This window comes from Prionailurus bengalensis, chromosome B4 (genome assembly GCF_016509475.1).
Source record: "Prionailurus bengalensis isolate Pbe53 chromosome B4, Fcat_Pben_1.1_paternal_pri, whole genome shotgun sequence".
Classification (NCBI taxonomy): domain Eukaryota; kingdom Metazoa; phylum Chordata; class Mammalia; order Carnivora; family Felidae; genus Prionailurus; species Prionailurus bengalensis.
Genome location: NC_057358.1, coordinates 66,411,931 through 66,425,973, shown reverse-complemented (window position 1 = coordinate 66,425,973; position 14,043 = coordinate 66,411,931). Strand labels below are relative to the sequence as shown.

Below are 14,043 nucleotides of genomic sequence, written 5' to 3'. Positions count from 1 at the left end.
AAGTAAATTGTTCTGTTAGAATAGTTACTTAAAAGCAACACAAAGATATTTGCTGGATACTTCCAGGAGGAAGTGACATTTTAGATAGATCATGAGGGATGAATAGTAGTTTGACCAAGTGAAGATGAAGTTAAGAAGATATATGTGTACATATAATAAAAACTTTGAGAAGGAGAGAAACATAGAGGGTTAGAATGGTTCAGGAAAGACCATGTGCCTGAATATAGTGAATGTGGATCTCCGTTAGTCGTACAAGTCATGTAAGTAATTTTAAATTACTACTCTGGGTAGCTTACATGAGAAAATAGAAATAGAGAGCTTAAACCATCATCACCAAATTGTCATCATCACCATAAGCATTATTAGTAGTTTCATTTATTACATAATCTTTAATTTTCATCAACTATGGATCATAGATGAAAGTATCATCTTAAAGATAAGAATACTGAGGCTCAGAGGTATTTGAGAAGGCCTGGTTGAAGAGGTGACATCTAACTTGGGACCTTAAGACTAAGCGTGAGCTAAGGAAACAGGCATGGAGGAAAATTCCAGGCAAAGAGAATGGTATGGGTGGTTTCAGGAGGAATTTTACAAGGCCAGATTAAAAAGTTTTATAAAGTGCATTTTAGCTGTAGAATAAGGCATGACTGGAAACAGGGAGACGAGGTAGGAGAGCATTGCATTATCCCAGGTGAGAAAGTATCGTAAACAGAACTAATGATAATGGCAGAGGGAAAGTGAAAGTTGAATAGATTTCAGAAATATTAGGAAGTAGAAAAGGTTGTCAGCACTGTCCAATAGATCTCTATAGTGTGAATGATAGGTCCTAAAATTTGCACTATCCAATAGGGTAGCCACTACCTATATGTGGCCACTGAGCTTTTGAAATGCAACTGAGTAACTGCATTTTAAATTTTATTTAATATTAACTAACTTAAATTTCAGTAGCTACTTGTGACTTGAGGCTATCCTATTGGACAAGGCAGGATTGGATAATTTTAGCTCCTTCTCTTTTTTCATATCTTCTCTCTAATTACAAGGTCTTTTAAGATAACGTCACTCTATCTAAACTTGGCATGCTTCTTCTCTGGTGTGTTGGGTCTTCTCACTACTGTACAAACATATGAAATATTTATTTTTACTTCTAGAGTTGCTCATATTTCCACCCTCACCTATATTGCTCTATCTTCTTATTTTACCTATTTAAGACCCCTTTTTCCAGGAAAGTTTTAATGCTTATTCTTTCTCATTAATATGTCTTCCCTTGTGTGGAGCCTGGGTGGCTCAGTCAGGTAAGGATCCAACTCAAGATTTCAGCTCAGGTCTTGATCTCACAGTTTGGTTCATGAGATCAAGCCCTGCATCCGCACTATCAGCTCATAGGCTGCTTGGGATTCTCTCTCTCTCCCTCTTTTTCTGCCCCTCCCCACTCTTTCTTTGTGTCAAAATAAATAAGTAAACTTTAAAAAAAATACATGTCCTTGAGCATCAGTCATTCCAGTCTATACTACATAACCTCATGACAAGTCATGGCTTATTTCTTGCTCATTCTTACTTTTTATTAATGTGATGAGTTGATGCTAATCTCATATTAAACAAAGATGCTTGAAAGTAGGAAACATATTCTTCATATTTTCTATATTTCTTCCTCTACTGTTGAATACGTAGTTAGCAAAGGCCTTATTTCTTTTTTCTTTCTTTCTTTCTTTCTTTCTTTCTTTCTTCCTTCTTTCCTTCTTCTTTTGAGAGAGTGGGGGAGGGGCAAAGAGAGAGGGGGACAGAGGATCTGAAGGGAGCTTTGTGCCGAAAGCAGAGAGCCAGATGTAGGGCTTAAACTCAGGAACCATGAGATCATGAACTGAGCCGAAGTCTGAAGCTTAACCAATGGAGCCACCCAGACACCCTGGCAAAAGCATTCTTGAAGACAAACCCTTGCTTACTACTGTGATCCTACTCATTACAATGTACGCTATGAGGTTTCTGGTTCCTTATATACATTTTTTTTTTCAAACAAAACGAATTTAAAGTAGTGAAAAAGATCAGTGTTGTTTTTTTAAAATAAGAGATATACGATTCTTTAAGCCTTACCCGAATTGACTGTTTTTAGTGGGTAGTCCCCAAAGATAATGGCTGTCAGTTCCTTCTCTTCCAATTTGTGCGTGCTGCTCCACCTTTTATGTCACTCAGCCACCTCCCCTGGTCCCTTTGAATCTGGACTGGCCTCGTGACTTGCTTTGACAAATAGAAATCAGTGGAAGCAATACTGCGCCTGTTCCAGGCCTAGCCTTTTAGGCTCTGGCAGCTTCCACTTTGGCTGTAGGAAAGCCAGTCACCATGCTGTGCAGTTGGGGCTAGGACTAGACTGAATGAGGAGAAACCACAGAGCAGACACGTGGAGGAAGGGCACTGAGCTGCCAGACGTGGAAATGAAGGCTTCTTGTATTTTGCAGCCCTGCCAGCCTCTAGCTAAATGCAGTCTACGTGCATGACTCAAACTGACACTACATGGAGCAGAATTGCCTGGTGGAGGCCTATGCTAATTTCTGACCCACAGAATCATGAAAATTAATACAAGCACTGTTGTTTTGAGTGGTTGAGTTTTGGATTGGCTTGTTACACGGCAATAAATAACTGAAATGCTATCATTTAAAAAATAGAAGATTCAGTCGTAGTAAGATAACTAACCCCAGTTTGATCACTTTCTTGACACACCCCTCCCTCATCCCAAGTTTAGGGCATCTCTTTATGGAACAGGCAGTGGATGAGTCAAATGACTGTGTGATAATAGAAAACCAAATACTATCCAAACCAACGTGAGACTTTCAACACACAATTTGAAGTATGTTCTTCCATATGTTTGAATATTAAGTGTAAAATTCTGAATTGAAAGCATCCTATATTCTAAGTGTTCTCTCGAGTGTAAAATTTATTTATCAAACACAGGGGGAAAGTCTTGTTTGAGAATAGGTTTACCTAAATAATTATCTAAGATCCTTTATAAAGGTATTACATAATTGAAATATTGGGTTTAATGTTCCTGGATACTTACTCAAGACCTATCTTAATTTTCTATTATTTGTAAGATTTTAAAAGTGATATTTTTCTAAGTGCTTTAACCAGTAAAAGGGTGGTGTTTATAAAATTGGTGAGATGTTGATATTTTTTAGTCACAAGGTAACTTCAAGCTAAAGTTGGTAATATTGTTTTAATGTCTGGAATGATTGAGTTATCTGCAGATTTGACCAGTTTGAGTAAATCATCTTCAAATGATTAGCAGGTCACAGAAAAGGTAGGTATTCAGAGAACATATTTTGGCCACTCATCATAAAGTCTTCCTTGAGCTGCCATTTTTCCATAATTAAACAGTCAATTCTTTGCTCTTATATGTTTATTTGATAAGCTGTATTGTCACAGAGCAGGTCATGTGGCCCAGTGATTATAAAGCTATCCGCATATCCTCATAGGTTAAGTAATGACATAGCTATTTTCTTCAATTTCCCAAGGGCATTATTATTATTATTATTTTAATTTTTAGAGAGCAAGAGAGAGTGAGAGAGAGAGCATAAGCAGGGGAGAGGGGCAGAGAGAGAGAGAGCAGAGAGAGGAGAATCTTAAGCAAGTTCCACACTTACTGTGGAGCCTGATGTGGGACTCAATCCCACACCCCTGGAATAATGACCTGAGCTGAAATCAAGAGTTGGAAGCTCAACCTACTGAGCCACCCAGGTGCCCCTCCCAAGGACATTTTGAAGATGAAAATATGGTAACGCTGTTATTTCTGACTTATCCTGGTGTGGAATAGTTGTTGGGTCCAGTAGAGCAAATTTTCTATTGCTATAGCTATAGTCTGAAGAACTGCTCAGTCTAGTTTGTTTTGGACTTCTGCACCAAAACACCACTTGCTAGATGAGGTAAATGCACTTTGTCCTATTATTATGAGGATATGCTCTTTTAGGCTAGCTGATTTATTTTTTTTTTTTTAAAGCAGGCTTAATGCCCAGCGTTGAGCCCATTGTGGGGCTTGATCTCATGACCCTGAGATCAAGACCTGAACTAAGACCAAGAGTCAGACACTTAACCAACTGAGCCACCCAGGCGCCCTTACATTTTTAAAAATTTATTTTGATTTATTATTGTTATTTTTTATTACTTTTATTTTTATCTTTTTATATATATATTTTTTTAATTTTTTTTTTTTAATTTTTTTTCAACATTTATTTATTTTTGGGACAGAGAGAGACAGAGCATGAACAGGGGAGGGGCAGAGAGAGAGGGAGACACAGAATCGGAAACAGGCTCCAGGCTCTGAGCCATCAGCCCAGAGCCTGACGCGGGGCTCGAACTCACGGACCGTGAGATCGTGACCTGGCTGAAGTCGGACGCTTAACCGACTGGGCCACCCAGGCGCCCCTATCTTTTTATATTTATACAGTCATCATGCATCTCCTTGGCAGAAGGAGCTTTACCTTTAAGATCTAGCTCAGTGCCTAGCACATAGTAAACATTCAACTAATATTTGCTGAATCCCTGACTTGGTGAATAATGGCTGCTTAACAATTTTAGTAAATGAAATTTACCTTTGACTTTTAGCAATTCTAAAACCATTCATATTATTTAAATACATGTCAATAAATATAAAATTTATATTAAAATTTCTCAAAAATAAAAGTTAAAGGAAATAAACATGCCATAATTCATGATATTTATTAGGTTATTTAAATTATTTTTAAAAATTGTAGTTCTTTATGTACTGTGTTGACCATATTAACAAAGACTTTGAATATACTTGAAACGTTTTATCATTTAAAGCTTACCTCAATATGATGGATTTAAAGTACCAAACTTGAAAAAAAAATCAGAAAAACGGAAATAATTAGTGTTAATATCATGCATTAGTTTTCTTAGGACTGCTGTAACAAATTACCACAAAATGGTTGGCTTAAAACAACAGAAATTTGTTCTCTTATGGTTTTTGGATGCAAGGTGCTAGGAGGGCCATGCTGTCCCCAAAGGCTCTAGGTAAGATTGCCTCCCTGACTTTTCTAGCTTCTGGTAGTTACCAACAATCCTTGGCATTCCTTGGTTTGTGCAGTATAATTCCAATCTCTGTCTCTGTCTTCACATGGCTTTCTTCCCTGTGTGGCTATCTCCAAATGTTTCTCCTTTAAGGGTACCAGTCCATTGCTGATAGACATTAAAGAAGACCTAAATAAATGGAAGATATATAATGGTCATGGATCAGGAGACTAATGTTATCCACTCTTCTTTAAGTGGTCTATAGAATCAATGGAATTGCAATCAAAATCTTGATAAAAATTTTTTCTGGTAGACATTACCAGGCTGATTCTAAAATTTACATGGAAATTCAAAGATTCCAAAATGACAAAAGAATTTTTATTATTATTTTTAAAATTTTTTTAATGTTTATTTATTTTTGAGAGAGAGAGAGAGAGAGAGAGAGAGAGAGCAAGCAGGGAAGGGGCAGAGAGAGAGAGGGAGACACAGAATCCAAAGCAGGCTCCAGGCTCTGAGCTGTCAGCACAGAGCCTGATGTGGGGCTCAAATCCACGAACTGGGAGATCATGACCTGAACTGAAGTTGGACGCCCAACCCACTGAGCCACCCAGGTGCCCCGACAAAAGAATTTTTAAAATGATCACTGCCTGCTTTCAAGAGTTATTAGCAAAGTTGCAGTAATTGAGACTGTGGTATTTGTTTAAAGAAAAACAAACAGATCAATGAAATAGGATAGACTAAAAAATGGACTCATGGAGAATTGATTTTTGACAAAAGTACAAAGATGAGTCAATGGAGAAAGGTTGGTCTTTTTAATGATGGTGCTAGAAAAATTTGATGTTGATGTGCAAAAAAGAGAACTTTGATTTAAAAAACTCAAATTAATCATGGGCCTAAATGGAAAGCCTGAAAATATAAAATTTCTAGAAGAAAACATAGAGGATAATTTTTGGCCTCAGATTAGGTAAAGATTTCTTTAATTCAACACCAACATTATAATCAGTATTAGAATAAAGTTGAATAACTGGATTCATCAACATTAGGAACTTCTGCTCTCTGACAGACCGTTAAAATGAAAATACAGGCCAGGGGTCCTGGGAGACTCAGTGGGTTGAGCATCTGACTTTGGCTCAGGTCATGATCTCACAGTATGTGGGTTTGAGCCCTGTGTGGGGTTCTGTGCTGACAGCTCAGAGCCTGGAGCCTGCTTTGCATTCTGTGTCTCTGTCTGCAGCTCCCCTGCTCGTAGGTGTGTGCTTTCTCTCTCTCAAATACAAATAAACATTAAAAATTAAAAAAAAAATACAAGCCACAGACTGGCAGAAGTTATTTTGTAAATTGTATAGAAAATATATAAAGAACTCTCAAAACTCAGGAATAATACAACTAATAATGCAATAAAAATGAGCAGGGGTACCTGGGTTGTTCAGCCGTTAAGCAACTGATTCTTGATTTCGACTCAGGTCAAGATCTAAGGGATCCTTAGTTTGAGCCCCACATCAGGAGGCTCTGAGCTTACAGTGTGGAGCCTGCTTGGGATCTCTCTCTCCCCGTCTCTCTGCTCCTCCCCCGTGTACTTGCGTGCGTGTATTCTCTTTCTCTTTCTCTCTCTTTTTCTAATAAATAAAAAAAAAATTGCAAAAGATTTGAATAGACACTTTACCAAAGAAGATATACAGATAGCAAATAAGCACAGAAAATATTCTCATCACTAGTGATTACTCCACAACGAGATCCATAATTACAACATTAGTAGTCATTAACCCACTCTAAGACACCTATTGGATTGACTAAAATTTAAGAGAATAACAATAATATGTATTGATAAGGTTATGAAGCAACTGGAACTCATATAATGTTCATGTATCAGAAGACTAATAATGTTACCCACTCACATACTGTTGTGGGAAAGGAAAATAGTAAAACTATTTTGGAAAACAGTTTAGTAGTTTCTTAAAAAGTTAAACATTCACATTCCTTATGACCCAGGTATTTCACTTCTAAGTTTTTTTTCCTCAAAACTAATGAAAGCATATGCCCACATAAAGACTTATACATAAATGTTCATGGCAGTTTTGTTTGTTATAGCCCAAACCTGGAAAAAACTAAAACGTCCACTAACATGTGAATGGGTAAACAATTTGTGGCACATCTATATTATGAAATACTAGTGAACAATAAAAAAGAAATGCTCTATTGATGCACTCAACAAGGTGGATAAATCTCAAAAGAATTTTGCTTAATGGAAGAAGTCACACAAAAAAGAGTACAGGTTATATGATTCCATATATATATGGATATATATATCTCCATATACAATTATATACAATTGTATATACAATTGTATATATATATGTATAATTATACATATACAATTACAATTGTATATATATACAATTATATATATACAATTATATATACATATACAATACATACATATACATACAATACATATACATATATATACATATACAATTATATATATATATATATAATTATAGAAATACAAACTCATCCATAGTGATATAAAGAAGACCAGTGGTTGCCTGGAGGGTTGTTTTTAGTGGTGAAGGAGGGACTGATTACAAAGGAGACATGAGAAAACTTTTGGGGTGATGGAATGGCTCATTATTTTGATTGTGGTGATGGATTTACAGGAGTATATATGTATTGAAATTTATTAAATGGTACACTTTAAATATGTGCAATTTATTATATATCAATTATAGGTCAATAAAGTGGGAAAAATTAAGAAGCAAAGGACCTACGGGCTGGGTACTATTTTAAAGTTCTAAACTTTTATTTCTTCTGTTGGCTTCTGTGAGATAAGTCTGGTTACCTTAAAAAAATTCACCTAGGTCTCGTCCTCCAAATTAATTTTGGGCAGCATAAGAGAAATGTCTGGAGTTTTAGGACATTTCCAAATAGTAATAAACCACAGGTTAATCTGTGATGGGAAAAGAGAACCAGAGAACCTCTGGATTTAAAGGATGAAAAGGGGTGGGCTGGGTGATGAGGAAAGGAAACCAAGACTGAATCGCAGGAAGGATCTTGACAGGGGGGAGAGAGGCAAGACTACGCCTACACATCCTCACGGGCAACTGTACAGATTCTCCGGGCAGGTGGCTCCAAGTGGATTAAAATGTTACAACGTATGGCTGGTTCTGAACCATGAAAACAGTTCCTTTCTGAGTTAGTCCTGCCAGCTGGAAACTCCGTGCTTGGCGCGTTGAGAAGGCGGCCACCATCCGACGCTCCCGGCTTCTTTACCTAAAGCCGCGTCTAGCTCTCCGTCGCCCCCTGGTGGCGAGCACTCGGGGACCCGTAGGCGCACGGGTGAGGCCGGAGGGAAGGTGCAGCCAATGAGGTCATGGCAATGGAGGGGAGCCTCGGGTACCTCCCCAGGCTGTGTCCGCTTCGGCATTCTGGCACCAGCATGGCTGCCCCAGAATCCAGTTTCCCAAATGCGGCGCTCACTCCGGCTCCTCTGTGCTAGCGTCCGTCCAGTGTCATTCGGGTCTTACTGGGTGGGAGTCGGGGTGAGGGAGCTGCATTAAATAGTAGTGACCTCCAGGTTTCAGGGCAGAACTTTTCATGCATTTGGGAACGAGGGGCCGCAGCAGGGCCCTGGCTATAAGGACTGTCCCTATTAGACCCCTGGTTCCGAGGAATTGAGGGAAGACGGAAACCAGATGGCCCCCTTAAATCCCAAATAGTTTTTCTCCCCACATTTCTCTCCACCCTGTTCCCGCCTTGTCCCAGATATTGATATGTCACTTTAGCACCGCGTACAGACCGTTGGAGATCGTCCTTCTGCCCCATTGTCCTCAACCCTCAAGGGGCCGAGGGTGGGCAGTCCAGAAGCTTGGACCGGCTCTTCGGCCCGAGGGCAAGGACCTCCATGGGTTTCGAGGGTGCGGTGAGGACCAGCGCGGGGTGGGGAGGGGTGGACCTACGGTGTGTGTGTGGGGGGGGTTAGGAGCGGGCAGAGGCGCCCACACCTCCAGCTTCCAGCTCAGGCAGGCGAACTGCGTGACATTCCCGTCCACACCTGATTGACAGGAGGAGGGAGTCGCGGCCCAGGAGGCGGGAGTGGGTGTGCAGAGGCGGAGACAACCCCAGCCGCACGCCCAGCCGGCCGGGGCTTGCGCTCCTAGACGGTTGAGGTCTGGGTCTCTTGCCCCCCGCCTCCCTCGCCGGGTGGCCGCTGGCTCCTCAGAGCCTGACACCCAGAGCGTGGAAAGGATCACGGAGTGTCCCCTGCTGGGGCTGCTGCCTGCAGGGAGGGGGCAGGGAAGCCCGGAGCCCCGTGCGCCACTTCCCCGGCAGCCTCGGCCTGGGTCAGGACTGGCTCGCGGTTCCCTCGCGGCTCTGCGCGGGTCCGCCTCCCCCTCCCTCCCCCTTCCCGCGAGCTGCCTCCGCCCTCCTTCCTCTGCCTCCACCCTCAACCCCCATCCCCGGCTGTCGGGAGCTGGGCTCGGAGCCCTCAGTCTGCCCGAGCTCTGCATGTGGGCGCCGGACAAGTCCGCGGCGCCTCCACCCAAGATGGACAGCCGCTACACCAGCACTGCGGGCATCGGGGACTTGAACCAGCTGAGCGCGGCCATCCCGGCCACGCGGGTGGAGGTGTCGGTGTCCTGCAGGTGAGGAGGCTAGCCCTTCCCCTCCCTCCTCCTGCTCTCCCGTTTGCCGGGTGGGTAGCGCTTGCGAAGCGCTCGGGGCACCCCGAGGCTTTGCTGGGGTGAGAAGTTGCGCGACGAGTGGGAAGCACCCCAGCTGTGGGTCCGAGTCACCCCAGTGACACGGAGCGGAGAGCGGGAACGAGAAGCGAGTGGTGGGCTACGGAACTGAGACTTTTCGTTTTCTTTCTGGGAAATGCTGTAAAAGTTGGCTGGGCTGTGACTCAGCGGCGGGAACGCCGGCCGCCGCCCACTTTGCAAGCCCTTTTTACGTCCCAGACCCGAGCTGCTGGGTTGGGTGATGACGGGAGTCGAAGGGGGACAGCATTGCCAAAAGCGCTTGCGACCGCTGCGCGCGGTGGCCCGGGACTCCCTCCGCTAGGCGTGTGCGAACCTGCTAGTGCCACAGTTGGCACCAAACCCGGCAGCTGCCTCCCCACCCACTTCCTGGAGCCATCCAGCTTGCTTCCCCCCACCCTTCCGGGCTTCTTGCCTCGTGCCTGTTAGGTAGAGATTTGGGCTCCAGCCCTGTTTGCAGACGAATCTGTGCCGTACCTGAAATCTGGGAAGTCACGACTTTCTGCCTGCAAGTAGACACAGTTTTCAGTGCTGGTAACAACTGACACTCTGCCCAAGGACTGTAAATTTCAACTCCTTGCCTGAGTTGCTTGGGTCAGTAGTCCTGTAAACAAAGCAGCATAATTGCTGTTTCGCAGAAGATTTTGAGAAGGAGATAGGCGGACTAGATTACTAAATTGATAACGGCACCAGGAGAGGGAGAATTTGCATAATATTGACTCTGGAGCCCACTTTCTTGTTTGCATACTTGGGTCTCTCTCAGTGGACAACTCTCTTCCCTTTTGCCCACTTTGGCTTCAGGATTGTTTTCAGTGCTTCAAATTCCCCTCCCCCCCTCCAGTTCTTTTCCTTAGCAAAACTTGCCTTGAGAGAATGTAACAAACAAGGGGAATCTTGGATGTAAATAAACCCGGAAACTTAAAATGCTGTCACCCCAGTCGTACTTTATTTTGCATTTTCACGAGACTAAGTCTAAAGCCCAAGGGATGGATTTTCTTTTTTGTGGAAATTCAAGCACCTACAACCCTAATTGAAGTGTTAATTAGGGGCGAGGCTTTCGGCTATCCCTGAAACTACATCCCATGATTGCTTGCTTCCTCTTAAGGCTGACCTCACAACTGTGGAGATACTAATGCTGATAGTGATAGCTAAGGTGGGGCTCTTGCCTTATTATGTTTATTGCTTTAAGGGTTGCCTGAGATTTCTTCCTGTCAACTGAACAGGTGAAACTATATGGAAAACTCTTTTCAGGCATTAATTTCTAGGCCTTTTTCTTTTCCCTGAAGCTGGCATTGGATGCTCGAGGGAAGTCATTAGTATATACACATCATACATAGCCAAAAGTCCTATAATAAGAGTGTTTTCTAGAGTTCTTCTCTGCTGAACATCCTGCAAAGCCTGAATGGCATGTGGGCTGTATCTGGCATGAATATAAAAATGTTATAAATTAAATCTGAGTTTCCCAAAAGCTCTTTAGGACTGATGGGGAAATTGTACCTTCACTGGTCTTTCTACCAGTGGGATCCACATTTATCCACTCTTTTTGTGTGTGTGTTGGGTGTGCCTAGAATCTTGTAATTAATTGGCTTTAACCCAGTTTGTTTAAGCTTGATACCTCAGACCCTGGACATCCTTGTTCCAGACTTTTTTCCGTATCATTGATTTGGTGTCTTGTTGTCTTGTTTTTTGTTTTTAAGTTTTCAAAAGCAAAAAAAAAAAAAAAAAAAAAGTCCTGAAATAGAACCCAAGTACTTACAGTACTTACATTGTTGAGAATTGAATCTTGTAAACATAGATGGTGTCCTCTGGGCTTTGGCATAAGAGACCTGGTTACGGATTCTGGCTTTGTGTCTCAATCATGTTACTTTGGAGTTCTTAATCTGAGCTCCTTCATCTCTAAAATGAGGATAATTGTGGTATTTATCTTATATAGAATGTTATCAGAGCTTCATAACATGATGTCTGAAAAGTGCTCACACAATTTGTGACACAAAAGGAAGTGTTAAAACAACATTAACTATTTTGAAATTGGAAATAGTATTTACTGAATAAATGTTTTCTATATGCTTCAGTATGGAATTCTGTAAATATTCCTCTTTTGTTCTGCAGTCAATTAGTAAAGAAGACAGGGATAGAGGCAGTCTTGGGATACCTGCTCTCTCTTTCTCTTTCTTCTTTGATGAAAGTATAAAGAGCGTATATTCTAGGATGTTTGGGGGGAATTTCACTTAGCAACAAGGCTCAACTGGAGGTCTCTCAGTCTTACTCTGGGCGAGCAGAGTAGGGAATTCCCTTGCTTTCTATGTTAGAGACCTCTGATGATTTGCTGACACTCTGAAAGCAACTCAGGAATAGAATCCTTTTTACTAACCTCCTTTCATTGTCCCCAGTCGAAGGCCTTTAAAAAAATCTTTATGACATTTTCATCTTCATTTTGGGGGAGGTGAGAAAATTAACAATTGAAGCTTGAAGCTAAATATAATTCATGGAAATCAATTAGTCTATTCCCTCACCAACTGTTTAATGTCTTTTGTATGTCGAGAATTATGCTCTGCTCCAGGAGAAATGTAAGAGAAGTTCTCTGAAAATGTAAAGTCTGGTTGGGAGAGAAGTATTACGTAATATGTGATGATGTCGGACTAAATCCAAAGATGTGGTTCGTGCACAGAGAGGGAAGAGACCATAGTGGAGTGGAGTGCTTGGAACATATTACAAAGAGAAGATGGGGCTTGAGGGGAGACGAGAAGGATGGGCAAGGCTTGCATTAGAGAAGGGACAGTAGTATAGCGTGGAGGTTTTGGGATGGCTACAAACTTGGTGTGTTAATGTGATGAGTGCTCTTTTCTAGCTGTGTTTATGTAGAGGCAAGCTCCTACCCTATGACTTCCCTTCTATCCAGTTTAGTTCTCCCAGCATTCATTTTTCTCATTATGTTAATTCATAGATTTTTTTTAAGTTAATTGGGTTACCTAATTAAAATGTCTGTAGCTGAAATGATACAACCTTACACACATAAAATAACATTTACAACATTCCCATTGTATTCTGAAAACAGATTAATTAGAATGAGGTAAAAACCAGTGGGAAAAATAATATGCAGTAATCACCTGTTTCCCTGGGCCTTTGGTTTAGTGAACTGTTTCCAACACATAATTTTGGTCATTTTCTCTGAGAAGTTAGTTTATCAATGAAAAAAAAAAAAGGGAGAACATTCTGTATTTCTAGACTTTGTGGGTTAGCCATCACATGTAAATTCTTTCACAGCAATAATTTTATAATGGTGATACAACCAATTTTAACTACTCAGGTTGAGGGAAGGATACAAAATGTGAGCCCCTACTTTGTGCTAGATATTCCGTGCGGTCCTATCTGACCTGGCCATGACTCTTTTGCCTAATCTACCACCACTTCTCACATGAACACTGTGACTGAATATAGTCCAACCAATGTGTGTTTACCATATGCTAGAACTGGTGACAGATAAATGTGGCTGCAATACACGAATAAGTGGTACAGTCCCATAGCACGTGCCGTTTTGCCAGTGAACCGACTTCCTCTTGGCCTATGGGGCTATTCCGAATGCCACTCTCTCTGCCTTGAATAGCCCTTCCTCCCTTCTTCCCCCCTCGTCTTTTTGATTAGCTTGTGCTCTTTTCTTCAAGACTCAGGTCAAACATCCCTCTCACGACTCCTCTCCCCAACTGGGTTTTGCTGTTTTCCCAAAGCAGCTGGTATGTACTAGTATCATAGTTATGTTGTTAATTCTTGGTCTCTGCATTCACCTTGAGGACAAGTTTTGTTTCTTGAATAATCCGCGTGTCGTGAGTCTGGCACAGAATATGTAGTCCATCAATGTTGGATGCTGTCATTCTCTGAATAAATCAGCTGGCATGGAGAGGGCTGTGTGCCTGTTAAAATACAGATTTCTAGGTACCCACACCAGATCTACTGAATCAAAATCTCTGGGACTAGGGCCCAGGAATCTGGACTTTTAACAAGTTTACCATGTGCTGATGATACACATTAAAATGTTTACCTGTTTGATGAGGAAATGACTGTGACTGTAGTCATTTTATACGGATTAGCAATCCCTGCCCTACACAGGTGCGAGGAGATAACTTTTCAGGGGTGTGCTGGACCAGACTTAAATGGGATTGAGACAGGAATTTGTCCACCAGTTGTTAAATATAGTGGTTATTAAAAATTAGATGATATAAACCTAAAATTAATGCATTACATTTTAAAATAAAGGCATAGTCAAAAGTTGTCA

General features: G+C 41.5%; 1 protein-coding gene across 1 annotated transcript in view; it reads left to right on the top strand.

Moving 5' to 3' along the window:
• The first annotated feature begins 9,130 nt into the window (after positions 1 to 9,130).
• Positions 9,131 to 14,043, top strand: part of CPNE8 (copine 8) — a 230,369-nt gene continuing 225,456 nt past the window's right edge. Inside the window, exon 1 of the mRNA XM_043563315.1 lies at positions 9,131 to 9,659. Coding sequence (XP_043419250.1) covers positions 9,523 to 9,659 — 137 coding nt within the window. The 5' untranslated portion in view covers positions 9,131 to 9,522. The remainder of the gene's footprint in view (positions 9,660 to 14,043) is intronic.